The 20,859-nt window shown below is 42.2% G+C and overlaps 1 protein-coding gene across 1 annotated transcript in view; it reads left to right on the top strand.

Annotated features, from left to right (window-relative positions):
• fbn2b (fibrillin 2b) overlaps positions 1 to 20,859 on the top strand; it is a 136,551-nt gene that overhangs the window by 25,942 nt on the left and 89,750 nt on the right. Inside the window, exons 5-7 of the mRNA XM_017720734.2 lie at positions 1,246 to 1,341; positions 2,997 to 3,092; positions 14,892 to 15,089. Of these exons, the coding sequence (XP_017576223.1) occupies positions 1,246 to 1,341; positions 2,997 to 3,092; positions 14,892 to 15,089 (390 nt within the window). The remainder of the gene's footprint in view (positions 1 to 1,245; positions 1,342 to 2,996; positions 3,093 to 14,891; positions 15,090 to 20,859) is intronic.

The following is a 20,859-nucleotide window of genomic DNA, read 5'->3' on the forward strand; positions in this document are numbered from 1 at the left end:
CCGAGAAGCAATGATCCTGGAAATTTGTCTTTTACAGGACTTTTCTAAGAAAACTGTGATGTGGCTATTCCAAATACATCCGTAATACTATTTTAGTTTATTTAAACACTCCATAGTTTGGTACTTCATGAAAAGTGCCCTCGTTTGCATTAAACAATTGGTCTGGACTTGCCATTGTCCAAAGAACTAGATAGCGGATTATAAAATGGATTGGTCTGGTTCTAAAATCTAAGACCTTATTTCCACTGCACAACCACTCAGGAACCACCAGATCTAGTTTACTTTATAATGCTTATAATGTTTTATAAAATAGCTCATAATAATGTCTGCTACATTGTAATGCAGTGACTTTATGGCTTTGCTAGTGCTCGTGTCTCCTGTACGCTGGACTGTGGTTTTTCTCTCCATGTTAAAGGACAGGTCAAGCCAAGTTTCATGCCCTGCTAGCTTTTATTCCTTGTTGACCATTGTACTTTGGTCCGTTTAGGAGAAATGAATGTTCTGTTACTGATCTTTTCTCTCTCTCTCTCTCTCTCTCTCTCTCTCTCTCTCTCTCTCTCTCTCTCTCTCTCTCTCTCTCTCTCTCTCTCTCTCTCTCTCTCTCTCTCTCTCTCTCTCTCTCTCTCTCTCTCTCTCTCTCTCTCTCATTCCTCTCTCTCTCTCTCTCTCATTCCCCTCTCTCTCTCTCTCTCTCTCTCTCTCTCTCTCTCTCTCTCTCTCATTCCCCTCTCTCTCTCTCTCTCTCTCTCTCTCTCTCTCTCTCTCTCTCTCTCATTCCCCTCTCTCTCTCTCTCTCTCTCTCTCTCTCTCTCTCTCTCTCATTCCCCTCTCTCTCTCTCTCTCTCTCTCTCTCTCTCTCATTCCCCTCTCTCTCTCTCTCTCTCTCTCTCTCTCTCTCTCATTCCCCTCTCTCTCTCTCATTCCCCTCTCTCTCTCTCTCTCTCTCATTCCCCTCTCTCTCTCTCCCTCTCTCTCTCTCTTTCTTTCTTTCTTTCTTTCTTTCTTTCTTTCTTTCTCTTTCTTTCTCTCTCTCTCTCTCTCTGTGTCTCTCTCTCTCTCTGTGTCTCTCTCTCTCTCTCTCTCTCTCTCTCTCTCTCTCTCTCTCTCTCTCTCTCTCTCTCTCTGTCTCTGTCTCTGTCTCTGTCTCTCTCTCTCTCTCTCTCTCTCTCTCTCTCTCTCTCTCTCTCTCACTCTCTCTCTCTCTCTCTCTCTCTCTCTCTCTCTCTTTCTCTTTCTGTCTTGTAGTCCAGTCCTGTAGTGTCCGCTGTTTAAACGGAGGAGCCTGTAATGACGAGTCTTGTGTATGTCAGAAAGGATATACAGGGAAACACTGCGGCCAGCGTAAGTAAACTCCTTTCGACCGATGTTCTTCCTGCCCAGACTCTCGCACATTTTAAGGCTGTCATGATTACTTAAGAAATTATTATTTAAAATATTCGTTCTCAAGGAAGTGGCAATGATTAGTCTGATGATAATGCATGTTTTCAGTAAGAAACATGGACATTTATATGCACTTTTTACCATATAATGTGTTTATTAGGACTGTCACACTGTTAACAAGTTATCATGTCTAATGTTATCACGTTATCATTATTAACGCCACTATTTATTTGAATGCATTTTACTAATTTGACCCATTAAATCGGCCATAGCAGTTCAGGCTGAAGCCCAGTTGCCGTGTGCTGGCTGCTGCTCTGATAGAACCTCTGATTGTAGCCTTGTAGCTTGTTTATATACAGCTTTCAAACGGCTTTTAAAGCGACACCTTCAGCACCTTCAGCAGACCTATGGATAAAAACAACGAGCAGCAAACTAACAAAAGCAACAGCAAAGTGGAACACCGGTTCCCTTTGAGAGCTTCCACTGTATCAAGAACTTATAAGCTATATGGTTGAGAAGCTACAATCAAAGGGGACCATCGACTCGCTGCAAAAAATGGTGTCTTGTCAAGTAAAATGATCCTAATTATAGTCAATAAATCTAATATTTCTCCTGTTGAGACTGCTGTAAGCTTAATTTAAGATTATTTACTTTATTCTTAGACATTTTTTACTTGTTGTAAGTAATTTTATTCTGTGAAATCATTTTTAAGCAAAATTGCCAGATAATTTTGCTTGTTTTAAGAAATGTGCTTGACACCAGCAAAATCATCGGCCAGTATAATGAGATAATTAATGACATGAAACAAAAAAAGTATCTAGAAATAAGCTAGATAATCTTATAATAAGCATACAATCATCTCAGAATGGGGAATATTAAATATATTGACTAGATTTAGGATCATTTCACTTGATAAGATACCATTTTTTGCAGTGCTGCATAAATGACATATGTAATATACACACTCTTTGGTTGGAACGTGCAGCCACTGTTGCTCTCACTGGATGTCGGTGATTAAAATGGATTAAAATCACATGATTTTCATGTACAGGTTCTATGTTCACATGATGAAAATACTGTCCACTCATATAACTTGTATAGCATTTTCTTCTATTGCTATAACAAAAATCACTGCTTTTCAAATTGAAAAATCTCTAAGTATCCAATATGAGCCAACAAGACACGTAATTAATCTTCATTAACTGTACATGATAATGTGATTAATCATGCTTAAATATTTCAAACATTAACCTTGTTTACCTTTTCATTTTTGAAGTATTTTGGAATGTTTGAAAGCATGTGCATGGTTTGTTATCATAGTTTAAGTCTATTTCTTATTATTTGACCATTTCTAAAAGCTCATTGTAAAAATAATCAGTATATTACCCAGTTATGATCATAGCTGACAGACACAGCTCTACACGCATTGACCCACATGTACACACTCACAAACATAGCATAATTTATAGATTATAAGTCATCTCTGTATGTAAGGGCTTGGTCCTGACCTTCAGCCTCTCTCAGACGTTCATGTAGAGTGTGTTATTAAGCATGTCATGAAGAGAGATATACAGTTTGCGTCGACTCTAAACTCTAATGCACTCTGTCGTCTCCAGCTGTGTGTGAGAGCGGCTGTCAGAACGGCGGCCGCTGCATCGGCCCCAACAGATGTGCGTGTGTGTACGGCTTCACCGGGCCACAGTGTGAGAGAGGTAAGCTGACGTTATCATTTCATTGTGAAACAAATGTACATTTTTTGCTGTTTTTTGTCTCTCAGTGTTGTTTTTAGCTGGTTCCAGCTCTGCTGTAGGTCTCCAATAGCAGACAGTCACTCCCAGCCTGCGAATGAAGGGGCTAATGTCACACAGTCATATGACAGCTTGCACGCCTCAATGCCCTTTGTTTTCTCAAGCCTCGCAACACTAAGTTTTCGAGCGTGTGAAAATCACCTCCCACCTTGGTCTCAGTCCAAGGCTAAAGCCTATAAACAATAAAAGTTCAGGATTATTCTTTTAAAATAGCGTTCGGGACCATTTTACGAAGATAACATTGATTTTGGGGTGAATTATTATAGCTGACTACTTTGTTAAATATACTGGCTCATAAATCTTTTTGACTTGGGTCTTCGGTTGCGGGGCGGCTCAGTGAGTGCCGTCACCTCGCAGCAAGAAGGGCCGGGCGCCCAGGGCCCTTTCTGTGTGGAGTTGCATGTTCGCCCCGTGTCTGTGTGGGTTTTCTGTGTGGGTACTCTGGTTATTTGGTCATGTTAAAATACCCCTAGGTGCGATTGTGTGTGTGTGTGTGTGTGTGTGTGTGTGTGTGTGTGTGTGTGTGTGTGTGTGTGTGTGTGTGTGTGTATATATATATATATACACAGTACTGTGCGAAAGTCTGAGGCGCCCAAGACACATTTTCAAAATCTATTTATTTGTGTAGTTTGTGTTTATTTGCTGAGAAAAGTGTTAATATTTGAATAAACAAAATGTATAGAATATTAATTAATAATGATTAATTAATGCCCAGTATTATATGTAGTTAGCCTTTGAATGAAAGAATTGATTATTTTTATTGAAATTGAGTATCTTATATAAATGTATTATATAGTAAACTATGCTCTCCTTTTTTGTGATTGAGATTTCATGATGCACCTAATTAGACGTGGGAAATATGATGGTATTTAATCATTATTGCGGTTAATATTATTATGGTTATCAATGTTTTCTGTGCATACCATGGATATTGGCCATATACTTAGTAAAGAACGCTGACCAACTGCATGTTTCATTAAAAAGTGTGCATAATTAGTCCTGCTTGGATTCGGTGCAGTCCAGGATGTAAAAAGTTCATTGTATCGTCATTTTTGATGGTGGTTTTTAAACGTAGCACTACTAGTGCATCGTGTCTGTGTGTCAAAATACTGTGATGCATATCGTATATTGGGGAAATGTCTTTGTGTTGTGATATGGTATTTTTGCTGTATCACCCAAGCCTACACTGAATAATTGCCTCTAAATCACAATAGAATAGAATAGTGATGCACCAAAATGAAAAGTCTTAGGTAATAGGTAAAAAAAGACAATGGGTAAAAATCTAAAATATGTAATATAAGATACTATAATGATTACAGTATGGCTCCAGTATCCCACAGAATCCAACATGCTCGACAACTGAGAACTGTTGGTCATCCAAGACAATGAAATGCATTTTTTTTCCCATTTCACCATAAATGATGCAGCAGTTGCATACCAGAATGTAGCCGCTGCACCATTTAAGGTGGAAGTTAAAAATTCAAAGAAGAAGGCGGTGAATATATATTATTATTTTTAGTTATACTTTGCACTTTGGCTGTCATTTGTAAAGGGTACAGATGGTGTTGGCGTGCTTGTGGGGGTTTTCCTTTCTGCTTCTGTTGTTTTGCTGTATTCTGCATGTCGTGCAGGATGTTATGCTTTGCCACTTCATGTTGGCGCTGACCTCCATGTGTTTACTGGGGGCAGTCGTGGGCTGGAGGTTAGGGAACCAGCCTTGCGACTGGAAGGTTGCTGGCTCAATACCCTGAGCTGACAGTATGTGACTGAGGTGCCCTTGAGCAAGAGACCTAACCCCCCTACTGCTCCCTGGGCACTGCGGATAGGGCTGCCTACTCCTCCGGGCAAGCGTGCTCACTGCCCCCTAGTGTGTGTCTTCACTAGTGTGTATGTAGTATTTCACTGCACTGATGGGTTAGATTGCGGAGGTGAAATTTCCCCATCGTGGGACGAATAAGGGTCACTTAATCTTGATCTTAATGTTTTCAAGTGGTATCAAACCTGATACTTGATGTTCGTCTTCTCTTGATGTTTGTCAAAAGAGAAAAATGGGTGAAAATTGGGGCCGATTTCCACAGGCCAAAATTTCAGTGCAGCCCAGAATAGAATTATTGGGAGGCCACAGATTTATATCTTTTACTGTAATTCAGATTTTACGTGCTTTTGAAAAATGGGCCCACTCTTCTCACTGTTACAGGGTTCAGTGTACAAAGCGTCCATGTCTTTCAGCGCAGGGCTGGTGAGGTAATGCGAACTAGAACACAGAATAACTTCCTGTGTGGGCGCTGGGCCACTCCGGTAGGGGTGAAGTCCCGGGCTTGACCTCAGCCGTGAGAAGACGACAAGCTTTAGGGGTCCCTGAGCCTCTGTTCGGCCAAGGGAATTTGTGGGAGTAGGCCTGAGGGCTTTCTGTATACAGGGGAGAGGAGGACTGACCATATGACCCCTGTGTATACACCTCGCCCTAATCTCTCCCCCTCTCCCTCTCCCTCTCCCTCTCTCTGCTGCCCCTTCCCCCAGCTGCCTCTGCAACCATAGGCTTGTTTTCTTGGAAAATACAAAGGGGGGAAGGGGGGCTGCATCTGGCAATAAATAAGGCCAGGTTGGAATGAGAGGGGCGCCCGTTTCTTCATGGACATTTCCTGACGAGGAGAGGAGTAAAGAGGAGAGAGAGAGGGAGGGAATGAAGAAATGAAGTCCCCAGCTGTGTACACAAAGCCAGGCCTGGGCAGGCCAGCGCAAACAGTCTGCTCTCTAGACTGCCATTGGTGGCCGCTGGTCCCCTGCAGCCCCCCCACCCCCCACCCCCAGTAGACTCTCTGAGTCGTAGGACCACGCAGGTACTCAGTGACCCTGCCATTAGAGCTGGAAGCTCTCAGCCTTTACTCTGGGGTCTGGAGAGAGCTGTTAATGCTCAGCCATCAGCACTCACACGCGCAGTGTTTACACACCGAGCAGGACATTTCAGTCTCACTCTCATAAAAGGTGTTGATCATTAAAAACAAGTTTTCATAAATGGGTGCACCGCAGAAATAAGGCTGTATTTGTGTTTCCAGCTCTACATACATATAATTATATATTTATCAGACAGTCTCATCTACAGTAGGCCTGTGTCCAAGTCTCCATAGTAACAGCCCCTGGTGACAGTAAAAACCACCCGTTTAAAAACCATCGTTCATTTATTGATTGTTTTCTTGCAAATTGTAATGGGATTTGACTTTTAAACATGTTGAATGATGCGATATCCTACATTAACGCTACATTTACTGGACAGTGCATAGGTAAGGTTGTTCTGGAATGCAGCTGTTGAGCTGTGCTGGTTGAACTCGCTGGGGGGAGGTAGATATTGTGCCCACAAGCCGCCTACGTTACTGTACATTTTAGGACGTCCTCAGATCGCAGCGCCAAGTTTCAGACATCATACAAAACAGTTTCAGATCTCAGGAAAGTAAAATCACTGCGTTAGGTTATATGCTAGCCATAGGGTGTTCCCTTATGACAAAAATTTGTCTAGCAGCCTTATAATACAAGATGAACCCAAAGATGCTGAGTTCTTGTTTGCTTGGGCTTTTATTTTCACCTTAAGTTCAAGAGACAAAGCTTACCAGAAGTGACTTGCCAAAGCAGCACCCCCCTGGGCCCAGCTTCACCATTTACCGCAGTTAATTTCATGTAACATCTGCTTGGATGCGGAATCAAACCTTAATCCCTTAACATTCCAGGCTAATTACATACATGTATACATACTTATTACATACATGCTAATGGAGGTTTGCTTAGGTTATAAGAAGTGTGCAATAAAACTAGGCTTGGTAGGGCTTAAATGACCAGGGCCCAAAGTTTTATTACACAATTCCATAACCTAAGAATAGCTCAATCAGTTTGCACTGAACTCCCTGTAGTTACTGAATAATAAGTATGTAATAAGCCTGGGATTTTAAGTGGATAATCTTCTGAGGGCAGACCGATGGGGTTATCCACTATGCTATCCAACCACTGATAAAAATGCTATTGTAATTCCCTGGAATTTAATTTGTTCATGTAGAGAGTGTACATAAAATGGAAACACCACAAATGCTCACTCATCGGCCGTTTTATCGGAAACATCTACCGCATTGGTGCATTTTGTGGGTTTATAGTTATCAGTTACAGTTTATCCGCCCTCCTCTAAACCGCCCCTTAGTGGAAAGAGTCCACCAAAAGACCACTGAACAGATATCACTTTGGTGGTGGATCATTCTTTGCGCAGTGTGTTTATGCTGATTTCTGTGTATCAGGCACAGCAGCATTGCCCCCCACCAAAACACTATCTGGCCAGTGGTGGTCTTATAGAAGCCCCTTTCCTTTGATAGATGGGGTTAAAGTACGGCTGATAAGTTGCACAGCTACAGATCTTACAGACCGAGTATTTTATGTGGTGTTTCGAATATTTTGAACACCCTCTGTATGTGTCTCACCATGCCTCCCTGCCTCTGTGTGGATATCAAAGGCCCATTGCTCACTTTGATCTTCATCACTTCAACTTGAAGCTTTCTCACCACTAAGGAGTCATGAGAAAAGCTTAGAAGGCCTGTCCCCGCGTCCACCGTCTCGGTCCATTAACTCGGCTGGGGTCCAGCTATGTATGGCGTGGGCCAGGCGCACATTTGTGGGTTAGCAGGAACAAACTCGTGCAGGAGAGTCTTGGCAGTTGCGTCAGTGTTGAGGTGATGGAAAGCGAGGCGCGCCTGCTATTTCAGTCCCACACTTTGGAGCAGGGGTCTCTAGTGAAAGAAGGGAGTATGAAAAAACAAAACGCTTTTTCTTGTTCGGTGCCGCTCAATGAATTCAATATCCTGTCCTCAGTTTAGCACTTTGTCTTTGCCTGTTTGTAAATCTTCTCATTGCTGGGTTTTACTTCAAAGCTTAATATACATACACACATTTCAGAAAGGTTTCCAGTGACGTTACGGGCCATTAGTTTCAGAGAACCATCTGCTTTGTCCTCAGTGCTTTGTTTTATGCAGTGATTTGTCCAGCAATAAATTTTTCAAGGAGTAATAAAATTCTGAAGAATAATAGAAGAGCTCATGCTTGCAGTTCAATAGGTGGAATTTATTTGGGCCATCAGCTGAAGAGGTTTTTGCTCCTCTGTGCATCAGGTTCAGTTTGAGTTAAGAAGAGTTCAACAGGCTGGGATTAAGGCTGGTATAAGGAGATGTGATCTAATTGATTTTCCTCACAGACATGTGTGAGCTCTGCATTACTACTCACTGTGGCTGGAGGGAAACGTGATTGCACACTGCTCTGGACAGTTATCTGAAATGGAGTGCAATTTCATGGCCATCTGCAAGACTCCTAATAGTCCACTCTCTTTCCAGTGGAACTGCCGAGCCATTGGGCGAGTCACTGGGCCAAAAACGATGCTATCTTCTCAATGTCTGCTGTTCTACAAGTAGGCCTGAAAGAAGAAATTGCTTCTTTCCAAGTCTGAGGATGTTGATAAGGATCGCAAAACCACAAGTGTGTACACGAGTGTGCTGAAGTTGAAACAGAAGCTTGTGGGCATAAAACTGCCATTGGTCAGAAAACCCCACGAAACATCTGGAGCTCTGGAAGTGTGAAAGAGAGATATAATCAGTGAGAAGATGGAGCCGACTGTCCTGTTTTAGATGTCCTCTAAATCACAGGGCCATAAAAGCTGTAGGCTGGCCCGTCCAGGAAACATTAAAGTCTTGACGGGAAGGACCGAGCCTCTAATATTTCCCTTCTTCTCACGAGGGGCCTCTCTCCTCAAGCCTGTGTGAATGGCTCCATTCTTCTCGCAAGCATGTAGCCTTATACATTATAGACACCAAGTGATCTAGAACTAGTGTTCTGCAATTATTGTATTCAAGTGCACTGGCATGCTTCTATAATGGCACAAGGATTCTAGAGCTCTGGCATGGTAGTATTTTAGTATTCTGGAAGTCGAGTCAAAATTCGTGTATATAGCGCTTTTTACAACAGGTGTTGTCACAAAGCAGCTTTACAGAACAATCTGGATCCGTGGCCCCTTGAGTGTCGCCAATGACGAAAGTAGCAAGAACATGTCCTTAAGAGCAAGGAGAGGAAACCTTGAGAGGAACCAAGACTCAGAAGGCGAGCCCGTCTTCCTCTGGTTGGCACCAGTTAGCAAAACAGTAACACCAGAACTGTGGTGTTCTAGTAATCTACACTTCTGGAAGTCTGATGTTGTGCCACTTTAGCTTAATCAATCTCTGAGATTCTGATAATCAAACATTCTTGAATTATTGCATTCCAGAACTCTGATATTCTAGTGCTCTTAACACCTCTGTTGATCTATTAAACACCTTTATTATTTACCTCTATTTGCATTCTAGTAATCTAGAACTCTCTGAGCTCTGATTTTGTACGACTTAAGTATTCTAAAACTCAACATTGTACCATTTCATCATTCTGGAACTCTATGAAATGATCTGTTAAACGCCTCTATTATTTACCTCTAATTATTTGTATTCTGGTAATATGGCATTCTAGAACACAGGCTTTCTAGTAATTTAGCATTCTGGAACAATATCATTCAAGTGCTCCAACACTCTAGAATTATTGCATCCTAGTAATAGGATAGTAATATGATAGCATTCTTGAATTTTGTCATTCCAGAACTTGGATAATATAGCACTCCAACGCCTCTATTTATCTGCTAAACACCTAATTATAATAATTATAATTTTTTTGCACTCTATTAATCTAAAATTCTGGCGCTCTGATTTTGTACTACTTTAGTGTTCGAGAATCTCTGAAATTCTCATACTCTAACATTCTAGAATTATGGCATTCTAATAATCTGGAGCTTAACACTCCAGAACTCTGATATTCTAGTGCTCTGACACCTCTATCTATGAAATGATCTGTTAAACGCCTCTATGATTTACCTGATATGATATATGATATATGCATTCTAGAGCCCTGGCATTCTAGTAATCTACCAATACAGCAAATCTCATCTGGACCGCTGAGTCTTGGGGGCCTAGTTATGCATTACATGGAACTCTAGTTCACTAGCATTCCGGAGTTTTGACATTCTGGATTTTATACTCCAGTACTACAGCCACTCTAGAAGCTAGTAGCTCTAATGTCCTTCCTTGACTGTTGACTTGATGCGTTTCAACAAGGCACTTAACCCTGAGCTGCTCTGGGTTTGTTTCTTCATGGATCCCCTTCCCCCAGACCAGCACTGCACCTCTAGAAAAGAGCACGAAGCGCTCAGCTGCAGAGTGGCCCCGAAGTGGATAAATAAAAAACATTCCTGTGTTGACACAGATTTTGAATCTGGTCTCATCAAAGCAGAGACGATTTCCCAGTCATTCACTGTGAAGCACGTTTTTGGCAGCAGTTCAGCCTTTGCCTGAGTATTAATTGCAGAGCTAGCCTGGGCCCCAAGGCTCAGCGTTCCAGACTAGATTAGGGAGCCATTCTTTCACTGGGCCGATTTTTCATTTCACTGCAGTTTTTCTTGACAGCTTATCATGTTCGGCCCATTAGCGCTGCGCATGATAAAGACGGTCAGAGTCACCGGAGCGTGTAGTGAACTGGATTTCCCACCATCAGATCACACCATACGCTGATAGCCTTATCTCGGGCCTCATTACCAGCATGACTTCCATAGATTAGGTGCCTTCAAAAGTTTTTTTTTTGCTGTTTTAAGCTATGCCTTGTGATCGTGAGAAGTCCCAACAAGGACACTTGTGGCAAAGAATCTTTGCAGACTGGGAAAAGTTTGCAGCAGGGGCTGTAGGTGAATGGTTTTGATCAGCTGAGCACCTTGAACTGTAATCATTTGAAATTGCTTCCGAATGTTGTCTGCAGCACCCCCATGTACGCCCCCTTTCCTAAACTGTCTAGATTTTAGGTGGTGGGCTTATTATTCCTGGGAACGTGGTCTATACATATCTTTTACCAGCACAGCTATCGGCTGGGCCAGTCTGTGTTTGGCCAGACCCAAGGCCTGGTCTAGTCTTTAGTTTGGCCTCACGGTGTTTCTCTTGTTATTCTTCAGCTGTAAGCACACACAGACGGAACCGTGCTGAACTTGGCCCGGCGCGCTCTGAGCAGTTCTAACGGCTTCTGAGCGGTTTTTGGCTGCGGCCTTCGGCCCCTGGAGCTTTGCTTCTCCAGCAGATCAAAAGAAAAGATGGTGGGTAGGCTGGAGCAGGTCCCACTGATGCTCTTCAGCTGCCCAGATTCCTTCAGCGTGAACAAGGCCCACCACTGGATCGCCCGCGCTCCAAAACGCCCATCGAATCCAGCAAGATCTCCAAGTCTTCCAACATCTTCTGTTTTTGTTTATGGAGGATTTTTTTTTAAATAATTGGTATCCATTTTCTTCGCTTCTCTATTTTTTTAGTTTAACTTTTCCTTTAGATGCACTCAAGCTCACATGATTCAGTCTTGCTGGCCCAAACGCTTCTCTCATGACGTGATGTTTACATTTGCTCTGAAGGTGATCGATCAAAGACATTGCCAATAGCCCAGCCAATAAGACGGCAGCGCAGAGAGAGTGAGCCTGATGTATTGAGACGAATTGGAGAGTGGGATACTGGGATATGAATGGATACATCTGGGCTGGAGCTTGTTCCTCCATAGTCACAGGCAGGCATTATTAATCGAATCCAGATGTGAGCAGGATGAGCCCGGCGGGTCGCCCCAGCTAGAGGACGACTCACATTCCAGCGCTCAAATCATCCAGGAGAGATTGTCAGGTCAAGGGTGCACGCGAGAGTGGAGAGGAGAGATGAAGAAGAGAGTGGAGAGGAGAGAGGAGAAGGGACAGGAAAGAGAATGAAGACAGGGGAGTGGGGGGGGGGGTCTCCTGTTTCACTCTTGCTTTCTGTCTTCTTGACCTAGTTTCTTGTGAGCCATTTTTTCCCTCTGTGGAATGAATGTGATTTACCTTTTGTTTCACTCTAAGAGCGCCTAAATCGCCTTCTAAGGTCTCTTCACATCAAGAGACATTAATGCTTTTAGCATCAAGAGCAATATGCTGCATAAAGATTTTCTGCAATAAAAATCAGGCTGACCCATCAGAAGTCCACTGTTAAGCCAGTGGCAGCGGGACGGCTCGTCTTACCCTATTCAGCAAACAGTACAGGTGTTCAATCAAAAATATAACGGAACATAGTTGAAAGGCTCGAGAATGATAGAGAGGACCTTAGTACAACACAGCAACTGTTCATAGCCCATATTCTTCTTTATACAGGTCAGTGGTCAGCAACATGTGGCCCCGGAGCTGCATGCGGCTTTTTTCCTGCCCTGTCGTGGCTCCACAGCTGAATTAGATTAGTAGGTAATAATAAAATAATCCTCCTCTACAGTAAAATAAAGCTCTGCTGATCCTTCCACACAGTTTAACAGTGAATGGTCTTAAACGCTGGAGTTAATGTAGAACTGCTGATTCACCCTTTAACCCTGAAGATCAGCGCAGACGGCTGGTCACCATAGCAACACAGACAACAGTCTCGCCTGGCTAGTAGCTTCAAAATGGCAAAGAGAGAGATTTAAGACGGACGTCGATAATTTGGAGACGAATGGACGGATTAGTGTTTATAACTAATCACTCCAGCTGGTTTCCTGCGGCTACAGCTGAGCTGAAGCTTGAAGTAGAGCAAAGTAACTCTGTGTTTTTGTTCATATTATATTTTAAGCCTATACTAGTACATTAACACGTACTGAGACATAGTTACAGCTAACATGGTAAAAAGGACATTTCTTAAGGGCTTATCTTAACATTTGGGTTGCTGACCCTTTGTATGGGTGTATCCTAGTCTGCTCAAGCCCCATCTTCTATGTAGAATGGGGTCTACCCATTGCACTGCTGTGTCTGATCCACTCGTTCCAGCACAACACACACTAACACACCACCACCACATTAGTGTTACTGCCGTGCTGAGAATGATCCACCGCTCAAACAGTACCTGCTCTGTGAGGGTCCATGGGGGTCCTGACCACTGAAGAACAGGGTAACAGAGTATCAGAGAAACAGATGGACTACAGTCTGTAACTGTAGAACTACAGAGTGCAGCTATACAGTAAGTGGAGCTGATAAAGTGGACAGTGAGTGTAGAAACAAGGAGGTGGTCATGATGTTACGCGTGATGTGCGTATGTGTCATATACGCCCATTGATGTAATACATAACTGTAAGGCTGCTGTCACTGTAACATTAAGTGCTTACAGATATCTGGGAGTGGCGCTGCTTTTGGACTCCTCGAGTCACGTTTTAGTTTTGTGACCTCACTCTTTTCTGTCACGCGTGCATTCGAATTTCAACAAAGCAAAAGAGGTCAAAAATCAAAGTGAAGCTTGTACGTTCTGAGCTTGCTTCCTCAAGACCGGCTGGACGTCTCAGCACTCAGGTGATGCTTAATTCGTCAGTTTGTTTGATATGTGAAGCTTCGTTAATGAGATTAAAGTCTCTCAGCTGCGGCCGGCGCAGAAACTAGGCTACTGAGCGAACCTCTCGCTTGGACTTCACGCTCCATTTGTTCGTTTCCTCACATCAAATTCCTCCATGCCAAAATAGTCATGATACCTCCGCAGCTCCCTGTCTGTTTAAACCTCGGCCGTCACTGAGCATGTTTGTCATGGGAAAAGCCGTTATTGACGGTACCCAGCCATTTCTTAGCCATTATATAGTTATCCTATTATAGGAGCATCAGGGAGGCCTAGTGTGGGACTCATTCCAGGTCGAGGTTTAGAGTGAATCCGCACATACAGAGAGAACGCACAAAGAGGCAGTGTGGAAGGAAGAACTTAACTCACAGTCATTCGCTTCTCCTTGTCACTTCTTCTGGATCTCAGTGCTCACCTGACGTGTGTCATTAATGTATGAGTGTGAATCATAGTATTGAATCACTGCTTCTTTTGTCAGTTGTGGATTTTGGTATGTAGTGGGAAAATGGCAACGGGCCAATCATGGGCCAGTTTCTCTGGCTGATTTAAAGTTTCAAAGTCTTGTACTTCACACCGGCAGCGGCGCGACAGGTCATTCATTTTCAATGAGAGCTGGCGAATTCTGGCAACAGATGGTGGTGAGAAGTGGGCGGAGCCGGCACCACACCAAAGTTGAGCAGAGTTTAACTTTAGACAAATAAGGTGTGAAACAGTTGCGATTACTTGGTTCCTATCACTGCCACTGTGAACGTTTTGGACTGTGTAAGCTTCTCTAGAACAGAGCGCTTCACGCCGAAACACTGAACGGCTTTGTTTTCATTTTAAAGATTTAATTTGAAAAAACATGGAAATCAGTGGAACTGTGCTCACTCTCTCTGGGTGGGTGGGACGGTCCTCACTCTCCTCCATCGTTTTTATGTGTTTCGACATCTTCTAGACTTCTAGCTTGGTTGTTTTATGTGATGGGGAGACCAAGCTGGCAGGTGGAACCAGCTATGACTATATTGTAGGGAAAATGGACATATTTCTATTCAAATAGCCTCAAGCTATTTAAACCCTAATTTTAGGACTATTGTTTATGCAAAAACTTGATTAAAATACAAACAATGAGTGGAAGCCAGTCAGTTCCATTCATTATAAGCATAATTAATAGAAGCCACTGAGTATTTTTCAGCAGTTACTGCAGAATAAGCTTTAATATTAAGCCTGCAGAGTCGCTAACATGCACACATTCCTGTCCTGAGTTCTTCTTCCCTTCTCTCTGTCACAGACTATCGCACTGGACCGTGCTTCACTCAGGTCAATAATCAGATGTGCCAGGGCCAGCTGAGCGGCATCGTGTGCACCAAGACGCTGTGTTGTGCCACTATTGGCCGAGCCTGGGGTCATCCGTGTGAGATGTGTCCTGCCCAGCCACATCCCTGCCGCCGAGGATTCATCCCCAACATCCGAAGCGGAGCCTGCCAAGGTCAGAGTCCTTAAAGCGTGCAGGCCGTCTGTCTGAAACCATTTTTGTTATTTTGAATATCCACGTTGGTTTGAGGTGTTTTAGGTAAACTTTAAGGGCTGCCTCAAAATAATAAGTTGACAGGATATAAAACACAGATTCTTATTCTGAACTTCATATTCAAAATTCAGTCAACTCATTTTCATCTTAAGGCAGGTCAGATGTTTTTATGTTACAACATATTTTTACAGTGTAGACAACATACATTTAAAAAAATATTATACAGACAGACAGACAGCTGGTTAAATGGCTGGTTAGATAGACAGACAGACAGACAGACAGCTGGTTAGATGGCTGGTTAGATAGACAGACAGACAGACAGACAGACAGCTGGTTAGATGGCTGGTTAGATAGACAGACAGACAGATGGTTAGATAGATGGATAGATAGATGGATAGATGGATAGAAGGATAGATAGATAGATAGATAGATAGATAGATGGATAGATGGATAGATGGATAGATGGATAGATAGATAGATGGATAGATGGATAGATGGATAGATGGATGGTCAGACAGACAGCTGGTTAGATGGCTGATTAGATAGACAGACAGACAGACAGATGGTTAGATGGCTGGCTAGATAGACAGACAGACAGACAGACAGATGGTTAGATGGCTGGTTAGACAGACAGACAGATGGATAGATGGCTGGTTAGACAGACAGACAGATGGCTATATAGATAGACAGACACAGACAGACAGACAGACAGACAGATAGATAGGTGGGAAGGCAGGAAAGAAAGAATGAAAGAACTTTTTTGATCCTGAAGGGAAATTATTGCTGTTACAGTAACAAAACATATAATTGCACAACTGACATATCGCTGCTGGCGGAAGAAAACCTCGTATCTCCATTTTGGTCGTTTTTCAGTTTTTGACATAATTTAAAAGTAGCTGTTGTTCTTTACATTGGGTGTAAATTCCATGATGAATGGCCCAAAACAAATGGCCCAAAATGACTTGGCAAAAATTCTGGTTCCATTGACTTGCATTAAAAGTAAAGCAGGTTTTTCCTTCTCCTGTGAATTTTGAAGAGACAAGGTTTTCTTCAGACAACAGCGATATATTAGGCAGAAATAAGAACAGAAAGCAGACACCGTTAGAGTAAAGTAAACATTAACTTATTTCTAGATGTGTTTTTTTTACTAAAGTAATTCTGTTGAGTAAAATTGTCTCACTGTAGTGTCCGATAATTTCAAGCACATTTCTAAAAATAAGCAAAATTATCTGCCAATAAAATGAGAACTTTACTCCTTAAAATGACTCAAAACACATACAAATGTCTAGAAATAAGTTAAATAACCTTCTAATAATCTCACAGCCAACATGAAGAATAATAGATATATACGTACATTAGATTTAAGATCATTTCACTCGTCAGCATACCACATTTTGCAGTGTGTACCTCTTGTAGGGTTTGCAGTCAGTGCAGTTATTTAAGTCTTGCGTTAAAATTGTAGCAGAATGCACAGTTTTCAACATGCCAGGCGAATGTGATGCGCGATTATTTTCCATTCTGTTGTTGCATTTTGAAGCAACAGAACATTCTTCCACTGTCGGCCCATGTGAGCATGTCCACATGAGTGAGTTGCTACAGCAAACAACAGCAGTAGTCGATGTAGTGGCCAACGACACCTCGTAAGGCGCACATAAAACCTCCGAATGAAAAGTCTACAGAGCAGAAGAGGGTGCGAGATAAAGACACGCAGACAGAGAAAGAGAGAGAAAAAGATGTGAACTGAGTTTCACCTCGGCCACATCAACATTCCAGGCTGTGTCTGAGGAAATAGCTGCCTCTCTTCCTCGTCGTCTGGCCACATGACCAGCTAGACTAAGCAGTGCAGCAGTATCGATATATGACTCTCCACATTGTTGCAACCTCTCTAAGGTAAACAGGCACTCCTTGCCTGGCCTTATTCACGCATACTGATGCCGTGTGCCGTGAGCGATGCGGCAGCGTGAGCGCTAGAGCCTTAACGCACTGGCCTTTCATACATACAGCGTCTATAAACACATTCAAATGCATTCATAAGGCATTATAAACATAGCTACAAATATTTATAAAAATGCATTACACATTACAATCACATTGCAATGCATTATTATCCATTATGAATTGTTAACATAATGCATTATAAGTGCTGTTCATAACACATTATAAGAGCTCATAAGTTTTATTTGTCTGCTCTAAGTGGAGCGTACTGGACTAAAGCCTCCTCCAGGGTTAAGAGTGAGGCTTCAGGTTGAAGTATTTACTGAAGGATTTACTGAAACACTAAAACATCCACAATAAAGCTCATTACAGGCTCCAGATGTCAGAGTTTAAACTAGAGCTGCCCTCAGTCAATGTACACCACTGTTAATGTGCACCACCGTTAGCCTGGCACTGACTTAACACTGCATATCCAATAAATGCGACAGTATACACTGTTACAGAGTGAAGGGTTCTAGTGCTTGATGTTAGAACCAGTGAAGGAACAATTTACAATGACCGCACTCAACTCAACTCAGCTCTCGCCTCTCCCACTCCAGACCTTCACTCCACAGTGACTTCACGCTCAGTGTGATGTCAGAGGGGGTTCAGGGGAGGGGCTGATGGGTGCTTGGTTTGCTGTGATGTAATGTAGTGTTTAAAGTGAGAGGCTGGGTGAGAAAAGCTCACTGTAGCAGTGATTCTAGGCTGGACGGCCTGTTTGGAGCATCTGACTACTCAGGACTGAAGCCCTGAAGATGCAGCCTTAACAACACCAGCGCTGAGAAATATAACACTGGAAACCTCAGGACGTAAATAAACTCTGTGTATGTCTTTACAAGCTGGGACCGACTTCTTTGGCACTGACAGTAAAACATGTTATTAACACTACTTATAATGGATTATATTAACAATTCATTATGTGTGATAAACATGGCTATAAAGTGTAATTCAGTGGAATTTCTATTTGTAAATATTTATAACCATGCTTATAATGCCATATGAATGCATTATAACTTGTAATGAATGTGTTTATAGATGCTTACAAACATGACATTCATAGAAGGTTTTACCACAAATATAACTTATAGAAATGCACCGTATGTTTGTTTGTCCTCGATCAGGCAAAGGTTTCAAGTCTGGTGGAACAGCCGGGAAATTTGCTTGTGGCACGGAATGTTTATATAGCATTTCATGATTTAAAAATAGCGTTTTTAGGTGTTTACACAGTTTTCTATTTAATTTTCCCTGATTTTCATGGTTTATTTTAGTGAATTTTGCTGCGTGATGCACATGGCACACGGAAAAATTCCACGCTGGGTCTATTCTCCAAACACTGCGGGGCTTCAGTGCGGCCTCTGGGACGTTCTGCCGCTTCGCATGCACAGCCTGTGTGAACGGGCTGACCAGTTAACATGGGCGGCGATATGAAAAGCAAGACTGAAGGTCTTTAGTAGCCGTTGGCATGGATACTTAAATATATCGGAATCCAAACTCACATGTTTACTTAAAGGAATACGCCAACATTTTCAACATGATCTCCATCTGCTGCATCTGCTACTCGCTGTATGCTTCAGCATCTGCCCATAGACTTCTGTTATAAGTCAGTTTCAAGTCAGCAGGTATTGTTTTTGCTTTGTGTGAAAACTTGTCAAGATTAAGATTATAGATTATATCATAGATTCAGCAGATAGAGATCAGGTTAAAAATGGGTTGTTCTTTTCATTTCATTTCATTCATTTAAATTAAATAAGGTAATAGTTTGGAAAACAAAAATTGGCTTGGCAAGAATGGCTTAAAACATCGAGAAACAGGTTGCAAAATCATATAATATTCTTGTTTTGAGTCATTTCATCGAGGGTCATTCTTCTTTTGGCAGATGTTAGATAAATATTTCTTGAAATATCCAAAACTATATGCAATATGTCTTGATACAAGCTAGACAAAATCACTTAAAGCATCTAGAAATAGGTTGAAGAATCTTAGGATATACTTAAAATGAATGAAAAATGATGTGTATATTGACTAGATTTAAGATTTACTGACTTAAATATACAATTTTCAGAACTGTATACAGAAATATGCAAAAAAGTTTTGTAGCTCCGAGTTATTCTGTAGGTCCGTAGGAATTGTATTGAATCACATACACACAAAACACAAAGATAAATCGTTAAATCAACCAGGCAATCTGATACAGACCATCTCTTACACCGTAAACAAACGTTAAACCTTCTGATCTTTCAGGTTTTCCTTATTAGAATGTGAAATTTGTTCTCACTGGGAAAATCAGATGCTGTTTGTTTAAGACCGTGTAGATATTCGACTTGCAAAAATGGTAGAACTGCCCATCTCTAGTGTCCAGCCTGAGGCTGGGAGACGTTAAGCTTTGTGATGCACTGATCGGGACTGATAGGGACGTGTTTGTATGGACATGTTGGACTGAGCCTGTGCACAAATGACGCAGCACAAATGACAAAAGCCTCCATCACTTTGGGCTAATTTGAGGGATTTAGATGAAGATAAGTGATCAAACGAGGAGATAACCTGCCGTTCCTTTAGCTTCAGCATGGAGGGAACATCGCCCTGCCCTCAGAGCTTTTCTTCCACGTCACTGCTTTGGGCAGGCTTGGCCGATTTCCCAGCAGAGTTCATAAAAAACACGGCAAGGCTCCATGAGGTCCCCCTGCTCAGTGACGAGAAAAAATGCCTTGAAAGTCAGTCAAGTTTCCACTGGCTTCGTTTTAACTCAAACCTGACCACTCAGTATCTGACCTTAGGGAGGGATCTTAAAGGAATAATGCGGAACATTCATCTGCTGTATCAGGAGCCTTTGGGCAGCTGCTGAAACACTTCTGTGAATTTTAGTAGTATTACTAGAAGTATTAGTAGATTAAGCTGTCAACAAGTACAGTCATTTCAGAGGTAGTTAACCATAAGAAGAATTTTGTGCCATTGTAGGGGTGTGGGAAGAGTTTTTTCTGCTATTCCTGGAGGGAGATCTCCAGGAATACTGGAAAACCTTTTTTTTTTTTACATTAGCTGGAATTTAAATGTTTTGCCAATTAGAAAAATACAAATAAATCAGTGTTTCCATGGACTACAGTTCTCATGTATTAAAAAACAAACCACGCCCACATGACACAACGAGTACCATGACACAACAGTCCATTCGTCTCCAAATCATTGATGTTCATCTTAAATCTTTTTATTTGCCATTTTCTTAACTACTAGCTAGACGAGACTGTTGTTTGTGTTGCTATGGTGACCAGCAGTCTGCATGCCAACCTTCAAGATTAAAGGATGAATTAGCAGTTCTACATTCAGATAACACTGCATTAGAAGGATCAGCAGAGCTTTATTTTACTGTAAAGGAGGATTATTTTATTTTTACCTACAAATCAAAGTCTGCTGCGGAGCCGCAACAGGACAGTAAAAGAGCCGCACGCGGCTCTGGAGCCACATGTTGCCAACCTCTGGTGTAGGTAAACCATTTGAAATTACTGTGCGTGGTAATTGATGTTATGCTACAGATGTGGCAGATAGAGATTACACTGAAAAACACTGGAGTGCTCCTTTGAAGTCAGACGAATTCCAGTGGCTTCTTTTTAGCTCGGTATCAGACTCTGGAGACAGCGCTTAAAGTCCAGGAGGAGTCTGCCTGGCCTGAAACCCACAAGGAGCCTGCCTGGCCTGATATCCAGGAGGAGTCTGCCTGGCCTGATACCCAAGAGGAGTCTGCACTCAGACACACTCATGT

The sequence above is a fragment of the Pygocentrus nattereri genome, chromosome 15 (assembly GCF_015220715.1).
Source record: "Pygocentrus nattereri isolate fPygNat1 chromosome 15, fPygNat1.pri, whole genome shotgun sequence".
Classification (NCBI taxonomy): domain Eukaryota; kingdom Metazoa; phylum Chordata; class Actinopteri; order Characiformes; family Serrasalmidae; genus Pygocentrus; species Pygocentrus nattereri.